The sequence below is a fragment of the Dipodomys spectabilis genome, unplaced genomic scaffold (genome assembly GCF_019054845.1).
Source record: "Dipodomys spectabilis isolate Male_0828 unplaced genomic scaffold, ASM1905484v1 ptg000230l, whole genome shotgun sequence".
Classification (NCBI taxonomy): Eukaryota; Metazoa; Chordata; class Mammalia; order Rodentia; family Heteromyidae; genus Dipodomys; species Dipodomys spectabilis.
This window is the reverse complement of record NW_024870907.1, coordinates 6,053,975-6,075,810: the sequence shown is the minus strand read 5'-3', so window position 1 is coordinate 6,075,810 and position 21,836 is coordinate 6,053,975. Positions and strand designations below refer to the sequence as shown.

The following is a 21,836-nucleotide window of genomic DNA, read 5'->3' as shown; positions in this document are numbered from 1 at the left end:
AACTGCCACAACGAAGGAGCCAGGCCTCTGTCCCTGAACTCCAGCTCTGGCGTCGCTTCTTCTGCGCAACCCACCTGAAACTGACGCTTGAACCCGCCTGCCACGGGCCCTGGCCTGTCCTGGCTGCCGGCCGCGTCTAACACTGTGCTGGGCAGCTCTTGTCGGCACCTCCACGGGGCTGAAGGCCCCTTGGAGCCCTGGGTCCTCCTCCTCTCATTCACAGCGATTCTGTGTGCTTCTTGTGAAATGCGGTGTGTGACCTGAGATTTAGCAGTTAGGATCAGAATAAAGCAGTGGTTGCCAACAGCCACAGATGCCAAGTGAAGTCAGTAGTACTTGGAGACCCACATTCAAGGAACTTGAGGTAGTTTGTGAATTTGTTGTTATTCAGTAAATTCAGACCCGGTGGACAGATGTAGTATGTCAGTCTATAGTTCTGACATAGCTTACTCATGATAGTGTGCCAGCTATTTTGGAAGTGAGTCCTGATGGTAAGAACAAGTTTGACCTTTCCTGTGTTCTCCCCCTTCTTTCCCCTCCCTCCCCCTCCCCCTCCCCCTCCCCTCTTCCCTCCCCCTCCCTCTCAAGTGTCTTCACATCCTCCTCTGCCTTCTGTCAGATGAACCCCCTTAACCTTGGATTACTCAGTCTCAAAAACTCCAAGAAATACATTTTTTTTCTCTTTATAAATTGCACAGACTATAATGTAGAACACTGATACTTGGATTCGTGAGAGATCTTGCTTGCTTCTAGAAACAAGACCCTCTCCCTTTCATTGCCCATCTGTGCTTTGGCCCTTCCTTGTCCCGTGGCTCCGGAGGCTGAGCTGCGGCTGTTGGAGCTGAGCTCCGTCCTGATGTCTCTGGGAGAAAACTCATTTTCACGGTGAACCCTACCATGACCACGTTTACCTGGCTGTGGAGCATGGAGCTTTTCTTCCTTTTTCGAAATCAGTGCTATTAGCATAGATTAGCATACACTAATTGTCCAGAGTAGCGGTTTCGCTGTGCAGTTCTGTGTGTGCAGATAATGCGACGACCTAGGCAGGGGCTGCTGTGAGTGGGGCCGCTCCAGTTGCAGACACCCCCGCGGCCCACCCCACTCAGCCTGGCGGAACATTTCTGGCTGGTTTTTACATTCCTGCGTGAGGAACCGAGGGTGTTGAGCTCTTTCTCTGTTCCATTCTCCCCAGCTGCAAGACTAAAGCAAAAGGACCTGTGGCAGAGGGGTTCTGAGTGCGTGGTGTGCTGGTGGGTACCCCGTCTGGAGGATGAGGCCCTCAGGTGTGGCCGTGGAGGTGGGTTGGGCTGGCACAAGGGTGACTCGGAGAAGGCACATATTTCGGGGCTCCCTTGCCTCAGCCATGTTGTCTGGACATGCAGCGTTGTAAAGGATGGAGCCAGCACCGAGACGGGGCAGGCCAGTGCCAAGGCGGCCTCAGGACTGTGAGGATGGCGGCCTTATCATCTTTTCCATGAGCCTTGGTCTCACTTCTGTGCTGTGAGGCCCACCGCAGTCAGCCTGCCTCCCTCTTGCCTCCCACAGGCAGACGACCTGGGAGAAAAAGCTCATCGCTTTGTTCCATGTGCCAGGCGGCCCCCTCTACCCTCCTCCTGGTCACCTTCAGCTCACTTCCAGCATCCGGGGTCCCGTTTGACACCGATTCTTCCTGGTCAGAGCTGTCCAGTCTCAGCTTTGCCTCCCGCCTCTGAGCAGACTGGTACAGCCGCTCGCCCTTGCTGGCAGCTCTTCTTGGCACTGTTGGCCCTTTCTGCTGCTTCTGAGCAGCAGCCTGATGGTTGTCATCAGCATTTGTGTCACGATATTCCTCTGAACGGATTGGTTCTGTTAAGTCTTCTCGGCAGTGCCTGCTGTACTTCTGAAATAGGCCCTCAGTTTTGTTCATAAGTCTCTGTTAAACTTTTTGCCCAGAGCATGGATCTGGAGCTCTGTCGTGCAGGTTAATGGCCTAGACCAAGACCCTTTTCTCTTCCCCTTGTGGGCACCTGGGAGAGGGTGGTGGTGAGAAAGCACCGAGTGGAACCCTCAACTAGTGATCGAGAGGAGAGAGACCAACAGCCCGAGCTGTTGTCCCCGTATGAAGAAGTTGCTCTTCACCTGCCTCCAACAGGGTAGTTCATTCAGCTTCCTATTCTCTGGCTCTGGGCCTGCTTCATCGATATTGTGTTCCATCTTACATGTGCGTCACCCTGCTGAGCCCACCTGACCTGTGACTCACAGTGCTGAGCCCACCTGACCTGTGAGTCACACTGCTGAGCTCATCTGACCTGTGACTCACACTGCTGAGCCCACCTGACCTGTGAGGGAGTCACACTGCTGAGCCCACCTGACCTGTGACTCACACTGCTGAGCTCATCTGACCTCTGAATGACTCACACTGCTGAGCCCACCTGACCTGTGACTCACACTGCTGAGCCCACCTGACCTGTGACTCACACTGCTGAGCCCACCTGACCTGTGACTCACACTGCTGAGCTCATCTGACCTCTGAATGACTCACACTGCTGAGCCCACCTGACCTGTGACTCACACTGCTGAGCCCACCTGACCTCTGAATGACTCACACTGCTGAGCCCATCTGACCTGTGACTCGCACTGCTGAGCCCACCTGACCTGTGACTCACACTGCTGAGCCCACCTGACCTGTGAGTCACACTGCTGAGCCCACCTGACCTGTGACTCACACTGCTGAGTCCATCTGACCTCTGAATGACTCACACTGCTGAGCCCACCTGACCTCTGAATGACTCACACTGCTGAGCCCAGCTGACCTCTGAATGACTCACACTGCTGAGCCCATCTGACCTGTGCGTCACACTGCTGAGCCCATCTTTCCTGTGACTCACACTGCTGAGCCCATCTTTCCTGTGACTCACACTGCTGAACCCACCTGACCTGTGAGTCACACTGCTGAGCCCACCTGACCTGTGAGTCACACTGCTGAGCCCACCTGACCTGTGAGTCACACTGCTGAGCCCATCTGACCTGTGACTCACACTGCTGAGCCCACCTGACCTGTGAGTCACACTGCTGAGCCCACCTGACCTGTGACTCACACTGCTGAGCCCACCTGACCTGTGACTCACACTGCTGAGCCCATCTGACCTGTGAGTCACACTGCTGAGCCCATCTGACCTGTGACTCACACTACTGAGCCCATCTGCTGAACTGTTTTTCTTTGATCTTTTTGACACTTGGCTTAAAGACTTTCAAGCTGACCTGTAGTATACAGGTCCAGGCAGGCTACTTTGTCAATACTGCTAGCATGGCTCAGAATGAAAAGATGTGGAGTCAGCAAACCAAAACAGCGTATTTCTTCAAAGACCCTAACAAAATACCCCTGCCCAGGACTCCTGGCTTGAAGAGCATTTCATAAAACCATTGGTAGAAAAGACAAGTGCAGGGGCTGGGAAGGTGGCTCAGTGGTAGAGCGCTTGCCTTGCATGCATGAGACCCTGTGTTCGATTCCTCAGCACCACATAAGCAGAAAGAAAAAAGCTGGAACTGGCGCTGTGGCTCAAGTGGTAGAGCGCTAGCCTTGAGCTGAAGAGCTGAGGGACAGCGCCCAGGCCCAGAGTTCAGGCCCCACGACCAGACCAAAAAAAAAAAAAAAAAAGAAAAGACAATGCAGGCCAAGCTTTCCTCTTCTGAAATGCGTGGGCCTTGAAGTGTTTCCAGTGTTAGAGCTTTGTAGATTTTAGGAGTATTTGCATAGACATGACAGACACCCCTCACCTGAAAATCCTAAATCTAAGAGGCTGCAGAGTGCAGAGCATTCTGAGTGTTGAGATGACGCTCCAAAGCCCCGGCTTCTCGTGGGTCTTGGAGTTGGGGTTTTGTCGGGGATGCCTGGCGGTGTGGGCATCTGAGGCTGTGGGCTTCCTCTCCTCATTCTCTTGATAACTAGTGTTAGTTTCGACAGTGCACTTTTTATCCCAGGCAGTTTTAGTGTCACTCTATGATTTCTTAACTGCTTTTGCACAAACACACACGTGTATTATGTCAGTTCACTGAGATAATCAAGTGTTTTAAAAACCATTGAAGAACTGCAGAATATATGACTAGTGAGTGTCAGAAATCTGTCCGCCTCACACGCAGCTCCCTGCCCCCACTCACCAGGATACCAGTAACCCGGCTGGCAGCATGCACACCTGCATGCTCACGGGATGTGTAGCTTTGCAGACTCTGGGCATTGTCTGGCCTGTCCTCAGAGCTTATACTAGTGGGAACCAGCACGGAGGCTCTGACACGGAGGCTCTGACACAGAGGCTCTGACATGGGGGCTCTGACATGGAGTCTGGGACATCGAGGCTCTGACACGGAGCGTCTGACTTGGAGGCTCTGACATAGAGACTCTGACATGGAGACTCTGACAGGGAGGTTCTGACACAAAGGCTCTGACACGGGAGGTTCTGACATGGAGACTCTGACATGGAGACTCTGACATGGGGGCTCTGACATGGGGGCTCTGACATGGAGACTCTGACATGGGGGCTCTGACATGGAGTCTGGGACATTGAGGCTCTGACAGGGAGGCTCAGACTCGGAAGCTCTGACATGGAGACTCTGACATGGAGGTTCTGGGCTCTGACACGGAGGCTCTGACACAGAGGCTCTGACATTGAGACTCTGACACAGAGGTTCTGACACAGAGGCTCTGACATAGAGGCTTTGACACAGGGGCTCTGACACGGAGGCTCTGACATGGAGACTCTGACATGGAGGCTCTGACACAGAGGCTCTGACATAGAGGCTTTGACACAGGGTCTTTGACACGGGGGCTCTGACACGGAGGCTCTGACATTGAGACTCTGACACGGAGGTTCTGACACAGAGGCTCTGACATAGAGGCTCTGACACAGGGGCTCTGACACGGAGGCTCTGACATGGAGACTCTGACACGGAGGCTCTGACACAGAGGCTCTGACATAGAGGCTTTGACACAGGGTCTTTGACACGGGGGCTCTGACACGGAGGCTCTGACATTGAGACTCTGACACGGAGGTTCTGACACAGAGGCTCTGACATAGAGGCTTTGACACAGGGGCTCTGACACGGAGGCTCTGACATGGAGACTCTGACACGGAGGCTCTGACACAGAGGCTCTGACATGGGGGCTCTGACATGGAGTCTGGGACATCGAGGCTCTGACACGGAGCATCTGACTTGGAGGCTCTGACATGGAGACTCTGACAGGGAGGTTCTGACACAAAGGCTCTGACACGGGAGGTTCTGACATGGAGACTCTGACATGGAGACTCTGACATGGGGGCTCTGACATGGGGGCTCTGACATGGAGACTCTGACATGGGGGCTCTGACATGGAGTCTGGGACATTGAGGCTCTGACAGGGAGGCTCAGACTCGGAAGCTCTGACATGGAGACTCTGACATGGAGGTTCTGACATGGGGGCTCTGACATGGAGTCTGGGACATTGAGGCTCTGACAGGGAGGCTCAGACTCGGAAGCTCTGACATGGAGACTCTGACATGGAGGTTCTGGGCTCTGACACGGAGGCTCTGACACAGAGGCTCTGACATTGAGACTCTGACACAGAGGTTCTGACACAGAGGCTCTGACATAGAGGCTTTGACACAGGGGCTCTGACACGGAGGCTCTGACATTGAGACTCTGACACGGAGGTTCTGACACAGAGGCTCTGACATAGAGGCTTTGACACAGGGGCTCTGACATGGAGACTCTGACATGGGGATCTGACACGGAGGCTCTGACATGGAGACTCTGACACGGAGGTTCTGACATGGAGGCTCTGACACAGAGGCTCTGACATGGAGTTGACATGGAGGCTCTGACAGGAGGCACTGACATGGAGGCTTCAGCAAGCTCAGAAACATGTCCAGATTTCTGCATTGTTTGAGACTTGCATGTCTGTGTTTCCACTTCTCCATTTGTATTTCAAAACAAATATAATGAGGAACTCTAGTCATTTTTCAAGTAATTTGGTGAGAGCTCATGATTCTTTTGTCACTATATTTTGATATCATTAAGTGGTTCTGTGAAAGGGTTACCATTCAGCCGAGTAGTTTGCCAGTGCAAAACATCTTGATCGATGGCCCTCTTCCCATCACTCCTCACCCTCCGCCCCCAGCCCTCCATTTTCCTAGTTTCAAAGGATTTGCACTGAGTATTATGGTTATGCTCCCCTTCCCTTAGTAACTGTGTGCCCGTCCTAGGACTCCAGGACCCCAATTTCTAGAAGGTAATAGACCTTTCAAAGCCATACCCGGGGACTCATTACTTAGTGTGGGTGTAGGTTTTGGTGGTTATGAGAAACACTACTGGCATTGTGTGTGTGTGTGTGTGTGTGTGTGTGTGTGTGTGTGTGTGTGTATTTGTGAGGCAAGAGCTCACATTGTAACCCATGTTGGCTTGGAACTCACTATTCTAGCCTGGCCTCAAACTTGTAATCCTCTGTGTAAGTCCTGAGTACAAGGATTACAGTGGAGACAGATGTGTATTGCCATACCTGGTTGCATGTGTGAGCCTGGAGGGGCTTACTGAAGAGCAGTATTGTATGTGCGTATGCATATGTGTGGACTTTTGATAGATTGATGTGGACTGTTTTAGCTTTGATAGCTTAATTTGTACTTTTTTGTGTGTTAGCGCTAAGGCTTGAACTAAGGGCCTAGGGGCTGTCCCTTAGTTTTTTATTCCATGCTAGCACTTTACCACTTGAGCCACACGTCTACTGGCTTGGTGGTTAACTGGAGATAAAGAGTCTCACAGACTTTACTGCCTGGGCTGGCTTTAAACCTTGATTCTGAGATCTTAGCCTGCTGAGTAGCTAGAATTATAGTTATGAGCCAGATTTTTGCTATTGATTCCTGTAAGTTTTGTGTGCTACCCTTGGCGAACACATATTTTTCAAGCTGCTCTGGAGGTGCTGAGCTGGGCAGATGGAATATGTCTTCAGGCCTTGAGTAAAGTACTTTCTAGAAGGGGTTGCAGATGTCTGTGAGACCCAGCCTGGGGAGTGTTCATCTCTTGGGAAAGAAGCTAAACTCCACCAGAAAATATAGAAATACAAAGTAGACCTCATTAATACTGAGATGTTTTTACCTTCTAGTGCCCAGAGATGGAATGAAGGTATCAGCGCGGAGGAGAGTGTTGAGGTGTAGTCCCACACACTGCTGGCCCACTGTAACAGGAGCGCTCGTTAACCAGTATTTGTCAGGAGCTTTGGAATGTTCTTACTCTTTCACCTGCCAGTTTGATTTGAGATGTTTGTCTTAAGGAAATCACTCTCGATATGGATCACATCTCTTATGCAGAAAAGATGCTTATTGGGCATTCCTTATAATAGTCTAGTGTTTGAAACAATGTTAGCATCCCAAAGTAGGGATGTGGCTGAGTGAGCTGGGAAACCAAAGGTTCTTTAGATGATTTTGCAGCATCCTTTAGCCTGGCCCCGAAGAGTGCGTTGTAAAATAGAGCCTCATCACAAACGTCAGATTTCAACAGAGTAAAGATTTATATAGCAAGAGCAGTCACACAAAAAGTTGAACAAAACCGATGCATGGAAACAAGCTGGAATAAAATTATATTAACAGATACTCTGGTTGTAGTTTAGATGATAGATTTGTAACTAATTTATCCCTTTTTGGGGGTTTTTGAATTCCTCAGACTTTCTTTTGTGACTATGAATTTTGTAGAAGTAGCTGATGATCTTACCCTATAGATTTCAACCTGCCCGAGGCTCCTGGGCACATGCTACCCTCCCAGGGCCTGTCCCGGATGGCCAGGGTGATCCTGGGGTCGGTGCAGTGCTCCTGCCCCACCCACATTGGGCAGTTCTGTAGAGTGACCACCAATTCCTTTGTCTTCCCTGGCTCCCACTCCGTGTGTGTGTGTGTGTGTGTGTGTGTGTGTGTGTGTGTGTGTGTGTGTCTCTCTCTGAAACCTTGGCATGCCCAAACCCTGGCAAGCCTGGTGTCCACCCGTGCTTCCTTTGTTGGAACCAGGGTGTGCAGGGTGTGCAGGGTGTGCAGGGTGTGTAGTGTGTGCAGGGTGTGCAGGGTGTGTGGTGTGTGCAGGGTGTGTAGGGCGTGCAGGGCGCGCAGGGCATGCAGGGTGTGCAGGGTGTGCAGGGCGTGCAGGGTGTGTAGTGTGTGCAGGGTGTGCAGGGTGTGCAGGGCGTGCAGGGTGTGCAGGGTATGCAGGGCGTGCAGGGCGTGCAGGGTATGCAGGTGTGCAGGGTGTGCAGGGCGTGCAGGGTGTGCAGGGTGTGCAGGGTATGCAGGTGTGCAGGGTGTGCAGGGCGTGCAGGGCGTGCAGGGTATGCAGGTATGCAGGGTGTGCAGGGTGTGCAGGGCGTGCAGGGCGTGCAGGGTATGCAGGTATGCAGGGCGTGCAGGGCGTGCAGGGCGTGCAGGGCGCGCAGGGCGTGCAGGGCGTGCAGGGCGTGCAGGTGTGCAGGGTATGCAGGTGTGCAGGGTGTGCAGGGTGTGCAGGGCATGCAGGGCGTGCAGGGCGTGCAGGGCGTGCAGGGTGTGCAGGGTATGCAGGTGTGCAGGGTGTGCAGGGTATGCAGGTGTGCAGGGTGTGCAGGGTGTGCAGGGTATGCAGGTGTGCAGGGCGTGCAGGGCGTGCAGGGTGTGCAGGGCGTGCAGGGTATGCGGGCGTGCAGGGCGTGCAGGGCACGCAGGGCGTGCAGGGCGTGCAGGGCGTGCAGGGCATGCAGGTGTGCAGGGTATGCAGGTGTGCAGGGCGTGCAGGGCGCGCAGGGCGTGCAGGGCGTGCAGGGTGTGCAGGGTATGCAGGTGTGCAGGGTATGCAGGTGTGCAGGGTGTGCAGGGTATGCAGGTGTGCAGGGTATGCAGGTGTGCAGGGTGTGCAGGGTGTGCAGGGCATGCATGGTGTGCAGGGTGTGCAGGGCATGCAGGGCGCGCAGGGCATGCAGGGTGGCAGCAGTGGTGCCAGTTGACTTGGTGGTGGAGGCAAGGAGAGACTGCGCTCCACACTCAGGCCACACAGTGGGCAGGATGTGAAGCCCAAAGGCCTCATCTTGGATAGAAAAGGCCCCCCCCCGCCCCCGTGGCCTGAGCTGCCCATGTGGAGCACGCAGTGAGGCCCTGCAGTGCAGGGGTGGGCGGGCACAGGGCAGCCACTGGGCAGGCAGAGCTGAGATTGCTCCCCCGGAGCTGCCCTTCCTGTGTGCTTGGGCTTGACTCCAGGGCTCGGCCGGGGTGATGAGGGGGCAGTCAGTGCAAGAATCGGGCTTCTGCCTCTCACTGGCTTTCAGCTGCAACTGAGGTGTGTGTGTGTGTGTGTGTGTGTGTGTGTGTGTGTGTGTGTGTGTTGGCCATGGGGCTTGAACTCAGGGCCTGGGCACTGTCCCTCAGCTCTTCAGCTCAAGGTGAGCATTCTACCACTTGAGCCACAGTGCCACTTCTGGTTTTCTGGTGGTTTATTGGAGATAAGAGTCTCACGGACTTTCCTGCCTGGGCTGGCTTTGAATTTCCTCAGATCTCAGCCTCCTGAGTAGCTAGGATGACAGGCAGGAACCATCGGCGCCCAGCTTGCAACTGAATTTCTTGAAAATAGAAGGTGGTCATGCGCGAGGTGAGAGCCTTGGTTCTTTGGTGCCTCTCTGTTTGGAGAACGGATGTGGGAAATGTGTGTGACCCCTCCCCAAGGAAGGGCTGGACAGCTGGCAGAGCCGTTTGCTCGTGAGACTATGGGAGGCAGTTGATTGGCAGGCTTCCTGTGGGTGTGTGGTGAGGCCCTTACTCACCATCGATGGCTGCACAGTTAGCGGAGCTGTGAACAGGACGTGGTTTGATAACTAGGAAGGGAAAGGCCCATTTAAAAAAGGCAGACCCATGTGTCCTTTTCAGGGAAACACATTTCTTTTTCTTGACCAGTGGAAGAGCCACATAATTCCTTAAGCTATTTCAAATGGAGGTATATTTAAACCCGCTGGAAGGAAGTTCTGTATTGTCTTGGCTGTAGGCTGCAATACATGGATGGTCATTCTAACTCTGGTTTTGATAGAGTAGCCTCATATCCAGTCTGTGATTATGTTCAGTCCAGTTGGGACAGTTATAATGTAAGCAGTTCTTTGCTTCATTTTATGGTCCATTTGCTGACGCAGTAGAGGCCTGTATAGGTTGAAATGTATCAGTTACTGACTGATGGGAATGAGGCAGTGGAGGGCATGGAAGTCCAGTCCAGGGGTTGGGTTGCTGTCCTGGCTCCTGGCAAAGCCATGTTGGCAAGTGACCACAGACATGGTCACAGCCACGTGGAGGCCACGGCTCCAGACCTCATGTCGCTCCTGCGTGTAAAACCAGGTGCTGGGCCACTGACGGGGGCCCCTGCTCTGCTTTTAAGTGCGACCAGGGGACTGGAGCAGAATTTTGGAGGTGATTGTCTGAGTGGTTTACTGAGGGCCAGGAACTGTGGAGGAAGGCAGTTTCCTCTGGCCATTGGCCACGGTCAGTGTCACCTGGTGTCGGGAGCTGCTGAGTGCCTGCTCTTCGGGCAGGAAGCTTTTCCAGCCACCGGGGGTGGAAGATCCCGCCTTGCGGTTCATGGCCAAGTGTGGGAATGCCTTCCTGGTACCAACCTGTCAGCTCTCCAGCTGCCCTGGAGCCAGGGTGTCCTGACTCCCTCCTTCACCTGTAGTAGTTGAACGAAGGGCTTCTTCGTCAGTGTGTTAATTTCTGAGCACAATACATCTTGGTTTGTGTCACTCCTTCCATTATTCTCTCCTGATGTGGTCACCTTGTTGACTAAATCCCTGGCCAGTCTCTGAGCTAACGAACAGGGATGTTTTTCCAGGGTTCCCTCAGACCGTCTGCCTCGGTTCCTGGCGGGCTGTCTGTCCCAGCCGAGCCCTGGATTTTAAAGGGCTTTGAGATGTTTTGTTAGACTAGCTTGCAGAACATGCTTGTGGTCTCTTGAGCTGCATGCTGAGCTGTAATTGGCTCTATAGGGCCAGTTGTAACTTTGGAATCTTGGCCAGTGTTTTGTTGAACTAGTGTGTCTTATATTTAATAATGAATGATGTTGCTTCATGATTTGAATTTTTTTTTTTTTTGGTCATGGGGCTTGAACTCTGGGCTTAGGCGCTGTCCCTCAGCTCTTCAGCTCAAGGCAAGAGCACTCTACCTCTTGAGCCACAGCACCTACTTCCAGCTTTTTCTGTGTATGTGGTGCTAAGGAATCGAACCCAGGGTTTCTTGCATGTAAGGCAAGCCTCTACCACTGAGCCACCTTCCCAGCCCTGAAATGTTTTTGTTTTTTTTTTAAATTATACAACCTTTTAAGGGTATTTTTCTCAATTTTCATTTAATCTACTTAGATATGTTTCTGATTGAAAAATAACTATTATTAATGTAAATCCTTGCTGCATAGTAAATTACATAAATAATCTTTCTAGTTAATTACATGATATTTTTTTAAAATTTACAGCCATTCAGAAATTCATATAAGCCAGTGTAGAAGGGTTTTATGTGACCTGCTGCTGAGCGTGAGCTCCGCCTGCCTGGTGAGCCAGCCCTCACTGCTGCACTGCATTCCTGTTCTCACACAGTGGAACTGCTACTGTGTGCCACGCAGACCTTCTGCGTGACCGTGTCCACACGTGGATGGCCGCTGACCTCCTTCTCAGTGGGGTTAACCCAGGTCTTTAGGAGCAAGAGGAGCCTCGGGCTGTGGCTTCTTTCTTTTGGACCTTCATTCATCTGGTTTCTTTAATCATAATCAGAATGAGGGATCATTTTCTAGATTGATTTAAAGGCCCGTTTTGGGGGGGGGGTGGATTGTTTTTGCCTTAATTAGATAAAGGGAGTGATCCGATTTAACGGATTCATTTATGGTCAGTTTGTATTTTTCGGCTATCTTGATTCAGGAAGGCTTTTCTCCATAGATTCCTGCCGACAGCCTTCTGACGAGCAGGTGTCTGCAGGGTCTCCTAATTGAAATAGTGTCAGAAAGAAGACCTAAGCTGCCGGTCCTCGCTGCTTTCCTCATTAAGAGATAGCATGGGACCTAAATCCTTTAATACAACGTGTACGCGGGCAGAAGGCGCAGTCCTGGGGGGTGAGGTGAGTCTCACTGCCCTACCTGTCATCTGACAGTGCGGCCCTGTGGTCCTCAGGAATCCCATGTGCACTCTGATTTCCCGAGAAGCTGCACCGACAGTTTTCAAAGGCAAGCTCAGCTGTTCACAAACAGCAGCTTCTGAGGGCCTCAAAATAGCAAAATCACTTGCCTCTGAGAGAGAACTCTGAGCTTTTCCCATAAAGAGGCAGTTAAGGGGAGCCGTGTGCAAGCAGTGTGCGAGTTGTGTGTCTTGCTGGAGAATGCTTCCTTCAGGGTGAACGACTCCCTTTTCATTTTACTCTTGCGCACATTGTAATTGTATGTAAACTAGACTCGCGGTGTTGCCCTAAGTTCAGCAATAGCGTCAGTCTTTTTCTATCCAGACAAATTTGGATTGCATTTCCCCCCTTTTTCTTCCAGGAATATCGTGGCCAGTTTCTATGAGTTCTAGTCTAGTTATGGATGCGATTGTATTTCCTGATTGTAGGCTCTTTGGAGGGTGCCTGGTGCCTCCCGTGACAAGCGTGTATTCAGAGCTTGCTGTCTGCGTGCTAGACACTCAGTTGAGAGCTTTGGAACAAACAGCCCCGATGGGCGACCTGACAGGGAGAGAGCTGGGCTGCCCGCACATGTGGCCCCCGCAGGTCCGGTTGTGCTGTTTTTGCGGTGGGGTCCCGGCTGGGATCGACCCGTTTCCCTCCCTAGAAGGGCAGGAAGTACCGAATGATGGTGAGTGAGTCTGGTGAGCCAGCCCTCACTGCTGCCCTGCGTTCCTGTTCTCACACAGACCTTCTGCGTGACTCTGTCCACGCGTGGATGGCCGCTGACCTTCTCAGTGGGAATGATGTCAGTGGACAAATGGAATACACATTTTTTTTTTCTTGAAGACTTCAAAGCTCTTCTTGTCTTCTCCTTTTTCTCCATCCCAGCTTCCTTAAGAAAGATACCTGTGGTACCTGTGATAGAATGAAATCACTGGTTTAGCAAATAGGATTTCTATTAACGAAAACTCCTTGTCACAGTATTATTATAAAATGTGGATCTGGATGAATTAAAAGAACCATATAAGGTTGCTTTTGAAAAACGACATCACCAGGATGTCTTGCTCTTCACTCAGCACTTCAATTTCATGACCAGTAATCTCCCAGACCCTTTTCTACAAGGGATCTTGGCATGTTTTCATCCACTAAGAGCAGACAGCCTGCTTCACCAACCCCATCTGGTCTTCTGCCTCCTGTCTGTGGTGTGTTTTGTGAGGATGGGGGTTTCTGAGGGGTGGAGCAGAGCTGTGTGGCAGGTTGGAAGGGGCATTGCTTCTCATCACTGGTCTTGGGTGTGGCCTGGCCTCCTGCGGGTCGAGCATGGTTTCTATTAGAATGACACATTCTCTCTGCTAAACCAGTTTAACCATAGTGTTCTTTTTGCTGAACCCGAGTTTTTGTGAATTTATAGTCTTGTGTGTGTCACTGCTCTCTCCAAAGCAGGACTTTTTCTCTGCATTGCAACCCAAATCTACATAAGTAGGAGCCAAGATCTCTTCACTGGAGTGTCAGCATTCCAGATTTCAGATTCCCAAGTTGGGAGATGGGAAGATCAGATCCATAGAGCAATTGGAGCTTGCTTATAAGAAATGGAATCCTGTTTATTGCCAGTTAAACTCGTTTTGTGGAGAAGTGTATTTAGGGTCTGTGCAGGAGGCGCTTACACAATCCTCACAGTGTCTGCTTACCCCCTTCCCACCTCCTGGCACTCTATGGCAGGAGTTGGCTCTTTTACCTGTGGCCGCAAGTGCCAGGCATTGGGATCAACGTTCTACAAGCCTTTGACTAAGGCTGTTCTGACCCGAGGGATTTTTCCATTTCCCACTTGCCCATCTCTTCTATTTAGATTAATAGGAGAGAGACCCAGACTCAGGTCTTTTTGTTTTCCTGTACTCTTTGATAATGGTAAGGTGGTGTTCTAGTGTTGGGCTGCTCTGGCCACTTCTGGTGTTGACGCTGGCTTTGGGGGCAGGGGAGGCCTGTGAGAGCCCCCGGGCCTTGGGGCCTTTGTTGTTCCTGCGCTCACTGAATGACAGATGACGGTGTGCTGTGCGTAGGACTTGGGACCATCAGATGACCGTGTGCTGTGCTGTGTATAGGACTTAGGACCATCAGATGACCATGTGCTGTGCTGTGTATAGGACTTGGGACCATCAGCTGACGGTGTGCTGTGCGTAGGACTTGGGACCATCAGATGACCCTGTGCTGTGCTGTGCGTAGGACTTGGGACCATCAGATGACCCTGTGCTGTGCTGTGTATAGGACTTGGGACCATCAGCTGTCGGTGTGCTGTGCTGTGTATAGGACTTGGGACCATCAGATGACTGTGTGCTGTGTATAGGACTTGGGACCATCAGATGACCATGTGCTGTGCTGTGTATAGGACTTGGGACCATCAGATGACCATGTGCTGTGCTGTGTATAGGACTTGGGACCATCAGATGACAGTGTGCTGTGCGTAGGACTTAGGACCATCAGATGACCGTGTGCTGTGCTGTGTATAGGACTTGGGATCATCAGATGACCGTGTGCTGTGCTGTGTATAGGACTTGGGACCATCAGATGACTGTGTGTTGTGCTGTGTACAGGACTTGGGATCATCAGATGACCATGTGTTGCGTACAGGACTTGGGACAATTGGTATTCATCAAGCCATACATTCTAGAGTTATAAGGCAAGTTCAGTCAGTGACTACAGAAGCTCCTTCTGCTCCTCACTCAGTTAGGAGCTCAGTGCTGCCCATACTGTTAGAAGTCTGGGCCCATGAAAGAACACTCCAGCCTCACATCCAGGCCCACTTCCGGTCATGTCTTCAAACACATGGCTTCCCCACAGGCCTCCCATCTCTGACGGGGCTGTGCGTGCCCCAGCACACAGCTGTCCGTTGTGGAGAAAGGAGCTTGGTAGCTGCCCTGGGAAATAGCCTTCATTGCTGGGACATCATCAGGGTTGAGCCAGTACATTTCCCTGTTTGCTTCTGACTTTTGGACATGGAAAGATGGACACAAAATACTGCCATTTCTTTCCCTAAAATCGCTTTTTAGATATTTCAGAGCAGCAGTTAGATCCAGATCCCTTTGTTGATCCATCCACCCTCCCCTCCCCCAGCTAGCTGTCTGTCCACCCGTCTGTCCATCATCCATTCGTCCATCTGTCCATCTGTCTATCCACCTCCCCCTAGCTGTCTGTTTCCATCTGTCCATCATCCATCCATCCATCCATCCATCTGTCCATTATCCATCCATCTATCCATCTCCACCTAGCTGTCTGTTCCCATCTGTCCATCATCCATCCATCAATCCATCTATCCATCTGTCCATTATCCATCCATCTATCCATCTCCACCTAGCTGTCTGTTCCCATCTGTCCATCATCCATCCATCAATCCATCTATCCATCTGTCCATTATCCATCCATCTATCCACCTCTACCTAGCTGTCTGTTCCCATCCATCCATCCATCCATCCATCCATCCATCCATCCATCCATCCATCCATCCATCCATCCGCTTACCCACCCACTGGTGGAGCTCTCTCTGGACGTGGTGATCACACGTTGTAATATTAACCCTGCCCACTGAACACCTGCCATGCCCCTTACTTTCCTCATTCTGAGTCCAGATGTCCTGCATGTTTCTCACATCACTTGCAAAGGCTAGACTATGCTTGAAGTTTTGCTCTAGTTATTCATTTGGGAAAAGACAGATCTTAAACTATTCCAGTGACTTTAACAAGACTGTTTTTTCCTGTTGTAAAAATGAGTGTTCTTTGTGATAATTTGCCTTCCTTTCTGTTCTATACCCTTCTGTAGAAAATAAAGGGTGATAGCTCTTCCTCAGTATGGTGTTTTGGGTTCACCCTGTATAGTACTGTGGCAAACCATATTCTGCGTGTGTGTGTGTGTGTGTGTGTGTGTGTGTGTGTGTGTGTGTGTGTGTGTTGGTATGTGAGTACAGTTCTAGATCTTGTGATATAAATGGAACTGTTGATAAAGGTTGGGTTATTTTACAGATAAATCTTTTATTTAAATAATTTAATGGGTCAGTATTTTCAGAGAAGGGTTTTTAAATCATCCTTAAAGTCTTCCTATGATGTAAATGGTGAGCTTATTTTAAATTAAATGTTAGATTTTACATTCTGTGATCTCACATTCTGTGGTGGTTTTCTAGGGACCACTGATCTGCCTTGGGCTGTAAGAATGACTTCTCTGTTTCCTTTTGGTTTCTGTGCGTTAGTTTGTGCTCCTTGTTGATGTCCCCAACACTGTCAGAGTCAGAGCTCACACCTTTTTCAACCTGGTCCTCCTGGAGAGAGGGAGAAGCCCAGGGGCGGGGAAAGGGTTTGGTGGAGGGGAGAGGACCTGTGTATTTGTATGATCACGGTGTCCTCTCCCGTCTGCGTTTGCATGAAGGCAATGCCCCCCTCCTGTGTGTGTGTGCATGATCCTGGTGTCCCCTCCTGTGTGTTTGCCTGATTGCAGTGTCCCCTCCCATGTGTGTGTGAAGGTGGTGTCCTCTCCCGTGTGCGTTTGCATGAAGGTGGTGTCCTCTCCCGTCTGTATTTGTGTGAAGGTGGTGTCCTCTCCCGTGTGTTTGTGTGATCATGGTATTTTCTCCCGTGTGTGTTTGCATGATCGTGGTGTCCTCTCCCGTGTGTTTGTGTGATCATGGTATTTTCTCCCGTGTGTGTTTGCATGATCGTGGTGTCCTCTCTCGTGTGTGTTTATGTGATCGCGGTGTCATCTCCCGTGTGTGTTTGTGTGAAGGCTGTGTCCTCTCCCGTGGGTGTTTACATGATTGTGGTGTCCTCTCCCGTGTGTGTTTGTATCATTGCAGTGTCCTCTCCCGTGGGTGTTTACATGATTGTGGTGTCCTCTCCCGTGGGTGTTTGTGTGAAGGCTGTGTCCTCTCCCGTGGGTGTTTACATGATTGTGGTGTCCTCTCCCGTGGGTGTTTGTGTCATTGCAGTGTCCTCTCCCGTGTGTGTTTACATGATTGTGGTGTCCTCTCCCGTGTGTGTTTGCATGATTGTGGTGTCCTCTCCGTGTGTATTTACATGCTCCCGTGGGTGTTTGTGTGAAGGCTGTGTCCTCTCCCGTGTGTGTTTGCATGATTGTGGTGTCCTCTCCGTGTGTATTTACATGCTTGTGGTGTCCTCTCCCGTGGGTGTTTGTGTGAAGGCTGTGTCCTCTCCCGTGTGTGTTTGCATGATTGTGGTGTCCTCTCCCGTGTGTGTTTGTGTGAAGGCTGTGTCCTCTCCCGTGTGTGTTTGCATGATTGTGGTGTCCTCTCCCGTGGGTGTTTGCATGATTGTGGTGTCCTCTCCCGTGTGTGTTTGTGTCATTGCAGTGTCCTCTCCCGTGGGTGTCTGTGTGAAGGCAGTGTCCTCTCCCGTGGGTGTTTGCATGATTGTGGCATCCTCTTCGCTGGGTGTTTGTGTGATCGCAGTGTCCTCTCCTGGGGGTGTTTGAATGACACCTATTTAGAGAGCCAAACCCTACTGAGTGCTCAGTTGTGGACATTCCAACCCCAGGTCATGTGGCCTCTCTGTAACAGGGCTCTAGGCCCTCCATGCCAGGGCCTCTTCTCCTTGAATGCTCTCCCTCCTTTCCCCATGTTTGTTGGGAAGTTGTGTATGTCCTAGAGTTAGATGGTCTTGAGTTAATTGTCATCCCGGCTGGTGGCTCTATGGGTCCTTGATTCTGAGAACGTCCCCGACCCATGCCTTCTCCTTGGTCCTCATGTTAGGTTGGGGAGCAGACCAGCGTGTCCAGGTGGAAAGGGAGCCATGCTGCTGAACTTGTCTGCAGTAGAGTCTAGGCCATGTCCTCCTGACATGTTCTGGCACCTCTCGCCAGCCAGAGAGTGTTTCTGCAGCCTACTCCTGCTCTGAAGACAAGGGCTTCCAGAGTGTTCTGTGCCACTCTTCCTGCTCTGCCCAGTGTGGGTGCTTTCTGTCCTGGCCAAGGCATATTTATCTGCCTCTAACAATAAGGGCGATTCTGATTCTCTTGGCGTTTAGAAGACAAATTGGCACCAGGGTTCTCGGAGTTAAATGCCATTACTTCATTATGTTGAAGAGTAACAAATGGTCTGTTGTGAGGAATGACACACAGAATAGGAGGCTGACATTTCCCTGGATAAAATAATAAGCCAGCTAAACAGACTAAGAAAAATCAAGGCTTTGGCCCGTCTCCCCCAGAGCCTGTTTTCTGCAGGCTGGGTTGTGAGTCCAGCTGCTTTAGTGAACTTAGGAGAGGGCTGTGGAGGGCTTCCTTTCCTATTTACCCTTTATTATATCTGAGAACATATCTCTGTACTTGGGGCCCTTGAAGGAGTCGATGGACAGCATCTCAGAAGAAGTCCTCTGATTATGCTGTTGATTCAATTCCCTGAGATTGGAAAATAAAATCGGATCTGCTGAGATGGCGGGATGTGAATAGATTCTGTGGAGGCATTTTCCCAGAGAGGGGATTGTGTGGCGAGGAGGCAGTGTGTACCACGTGGGGGTCCTCGGCCTTCCCGGTCTGCTCAGCGCTCTGGTGGGGCCAGGCCGCCCTGCCGTCTCCTGTCGCTGTCTTGGGAGTACTTTGGGACTTAGTTTCTGCAGCCTGGTGGTGATAATGCCCCTTTTCCCAGCCTCAGCAGGCGTGAGGAGTGGGAGCAAGGGCCCGTCCGGTGGCGTCTCTGTGGGGGCTCCACCAGAAGGAGGGTGCAGGCCACACGGCAGCTACCTGGGCCAGCAGATTTGAGGCTGCCCTCTTTGCAGGGTAGGGCTTGCCGAGCAGACCGGTCTCTGTGTACAGAGATGCTCAGGGGCGGTGGGAAGAGCTGCTAGAGGGCGTGTGTCACGGGCACACGTGTCAGCCTTGCCCTCGGTAGAGGGGAGGCCTGGGCCTTCCTGAGTTGGGGACACACTGGGTTGGGTTGGGCCCCGGGGGTCACTGACTCAGCTTCTGCTTTTCTGCCAGCCAGGCTGCTATGCTCCCTAAGCATGTTAGCCCCCTCTCTGCTCCTCGTCCCTGTGCCAGTGAGGAAGGGTGGGCTGGTGGAATTGGTGGGTACTGACCTGCATCGGCAGAGCCACGTTTGGTCCTTGTGCGTGTCTGGCATTGTGTCCGAGTTCTCAAGAACAGCACAGAAGGCTCAGCTTGTTGGCTCCCAGCCAAGGGATCCTGCTGTGGAAAGGCTCCTCCTTCTTTACCTTTTTGATCTCTGTTGTGAGCCAAGAGTCAGACAGGCAGTGTGCGTGTCCCTGTGAGCACCATGAACTGTGCAGGTGCTGCTGAGGAGTTGCTGGGGCAGCTGGAGGGCACTGGGAGGGCGTGGCCTGAGCCCTTGGGGCCGCAGTTTGCCATGCAAGCTGTGGGCCGATAGCAGGGCCCCGGCTTTCCAGGCTGCTGGATGTCATTGTTTTTCCGCATGCCCATGGCCACCGGTACAAGCTGTGGTGGTGGTGTAGTTGTGATGGGTTACAGGAGCTGGTATGGCTAAAACCTGGGGGAGGGTGTCTGCCGTTGATGAACACTGGATAAGTATCGATAATCATCATTGCTCTGAGCATCGTTGGGCTTCTCTTACAACTTTCCAAGTATATTCTGGGCTAAGATATTTATTAAAGAATATTTCCTTGGGAAGAGGCATGTTCTTTTGCAAATAAAGTAAAATGGAAAAAAGTAAAGAATTTAAATGTGCTGGATGAGAGCAGTCTTTGTAAGCATTCATAATTGTCTGGCCAAATATCTGATAAGCCGTTTCAATTAGGTATCTGTTTTGCATTAGAAACATTTAAGTTATGTTTTCTCATTAGTTTTTTTTGAAAATTGTATTTTTAAGTTTATGTTCATTGTAGTATGGGAGGGTTCACTGTGATAGGTTCATAAATGCACACAAATTTACCCTTCCACTCATTAGTTTTTCTGTATTTTCAGAAGGAAGTTATTCAGAGCACTATTGTCAGTCTTTTGAAGCACTCTATGCTACTTCTTTGTGGGGTATTTGATCATAGTGTTGAAATACCCTCTGCAGTCTCAGAAAGACTAATCTTGGAGACAGGGTTTTAGAGGCATTATTACTGAATAAATACACAACTATGTAAGAACGAGATGTTTAAAGTCTACTGCAGAAACTTTCAGATCTCTGTTAGGAATAAATAATGTATTCTGGGTTCTCTTATTAGAATGCAAAACGTCTGAGAAGCAATAATTTATAATATATTAATTATGTTAATTAATTGGAGAAGATTCAGAATATTAATTATCTGCAACCAATTAGGTATTGAAATTGAGAACCGTTAAGTGATGAGGTGTGGGACTGCACGAGCCATTTAGTCAGTGTGATGAGAAATGGGTGTTGGGAGCGGCTGGCAGTGGCACAGTGCGCTCCGTCGTGTTTGCTTGGTATGGTTAATTGCACCTTGTCTTTTCCATGCTGGGTGCTGTGCAGAAGAGGAGGACGTGGACAGGGTCGACGTCGCCAGCGTGCCGGCAGAGGTGCTGCGCAACATCGAGGCTGACACCTACTGGTGCATGAGCAAGCTGCTGGACGGCATTCAGGTGAGCCCGTGGCCGCCGCTCAGCTCCAGCCATGGCGCATCGGGAGCATCTCCTGCCGCCACAGGCCTGCTTCTGTATCAGCCAGGCCAGCACAACTCCCAAAGCCTGTTTTGGTGTCTGAAGCCGCATGTGCTCCTCAGGGAGCCGTTGTGCCTCTCAGTCTGGGGAAGTCCTGGTGACCCCAAGCTCTGTCTCCCCACGGTCATCAGCACCGCTTGGGCAGGGAGCATGCGTCGTGGCTCAAGCCTGGCACACTGTTCAGAGCACCTGCCCTCTTAAAAGCACCCTGTCTCTAACCCTCAGCCTGCCGGCAGCCCTTAACTCTGCCAGCCTTGGTCCCGTGGCTCTAAGCGATTGGAACAGCACAGCAGTGGCAGGTCCTGAGGGAACCCCAGTGGCTGTAAGTGGTGGGGGTGGGAGGGATCTTGTGCAGGCCCTGGAAGGGCCTGGTTGGCAGGTCAATTAGTAGTGAGGACTGACGTTTCTGTTGTAGAACCATGGCTGAGGTAGATGGAGCAGCCCTCCAGGGCGGCGTGGAGTGGTTTCGGTTCCTTGTGTGCTAGCATGCCTCTTCTAGCTGCTTGTTTTATGTTCAGTGCTGTGTTTTGCTCCGGGGAGGTCGCAGGGAATAAGTGTGAAACCTTCCTGGAGGAAGTATACAGCATAAAGAGGCGGGCGCCTGCCTCCGGGGCAGGTCTGGCACAAAGCAGCTGCCAGGGAAGCAGAGGTGGACTTGTCAGACTAAAGAAGATGCCTAGAGCAGAGGCGTGGTTGAGGGAAGTTTCTTGAACCAAATTCTTGAGGCTTGCTCTGGAACCCACCCTCAGAAGTCCCTGCCAAGGTGGTCATGGTCCTGAGGCTGGGGTGGGGTGTGGGGGGACTTCCTCTGAGATGGCGAGGAGATGGCTACGCTGCGTAGTCCTGCACCCCCGAGCCCATGTCTCTCCTGCCGAAGCATTCTCAGCCCAACTGCTGGACCAGAAATACCAAAGAAGGCATCTAGAAAATGCAGTCTAAAGACGTAGACCCAGGGCTCGGTTTGAATAAGTTATCAGCAGTTGTCCTGCATAACACTGGGTTCACGTGGCTTTGGTTACTTAGGTGTGGTGCGTAACACTGGGTTCACGTGGCTTTGGTTACTTAGGTGTGGTG

At 51.4% G+C, this 21,836-nt stretch overlaps 1 protein-coding gene across 3 annotated transcripts in view; it reads left to right on the top strand.

The window, feature by feature from the left end:
* Window positions 1-21,836, top strand: part of Tbc1d22a (TBC1 domain family member 22A) — a 351,530-nt gene that overhangs the window by 162,532 nt on the left and 167,162 nt on the right. For all 3 annotated transcript variants that reach the window (XM_042697987.1, XM_042697985.1, XM_042697986.1), the window contains one exon: window positions 20,575-20,684. In XM_042697987.1, coding sequence (XP_042553921.1) covers window positions 20,575-20,684 — 110 coding nt within the window. The remainder of the gene's footprint in view (window positions 1-20,574; window positions 20,685-21,836) is intronic.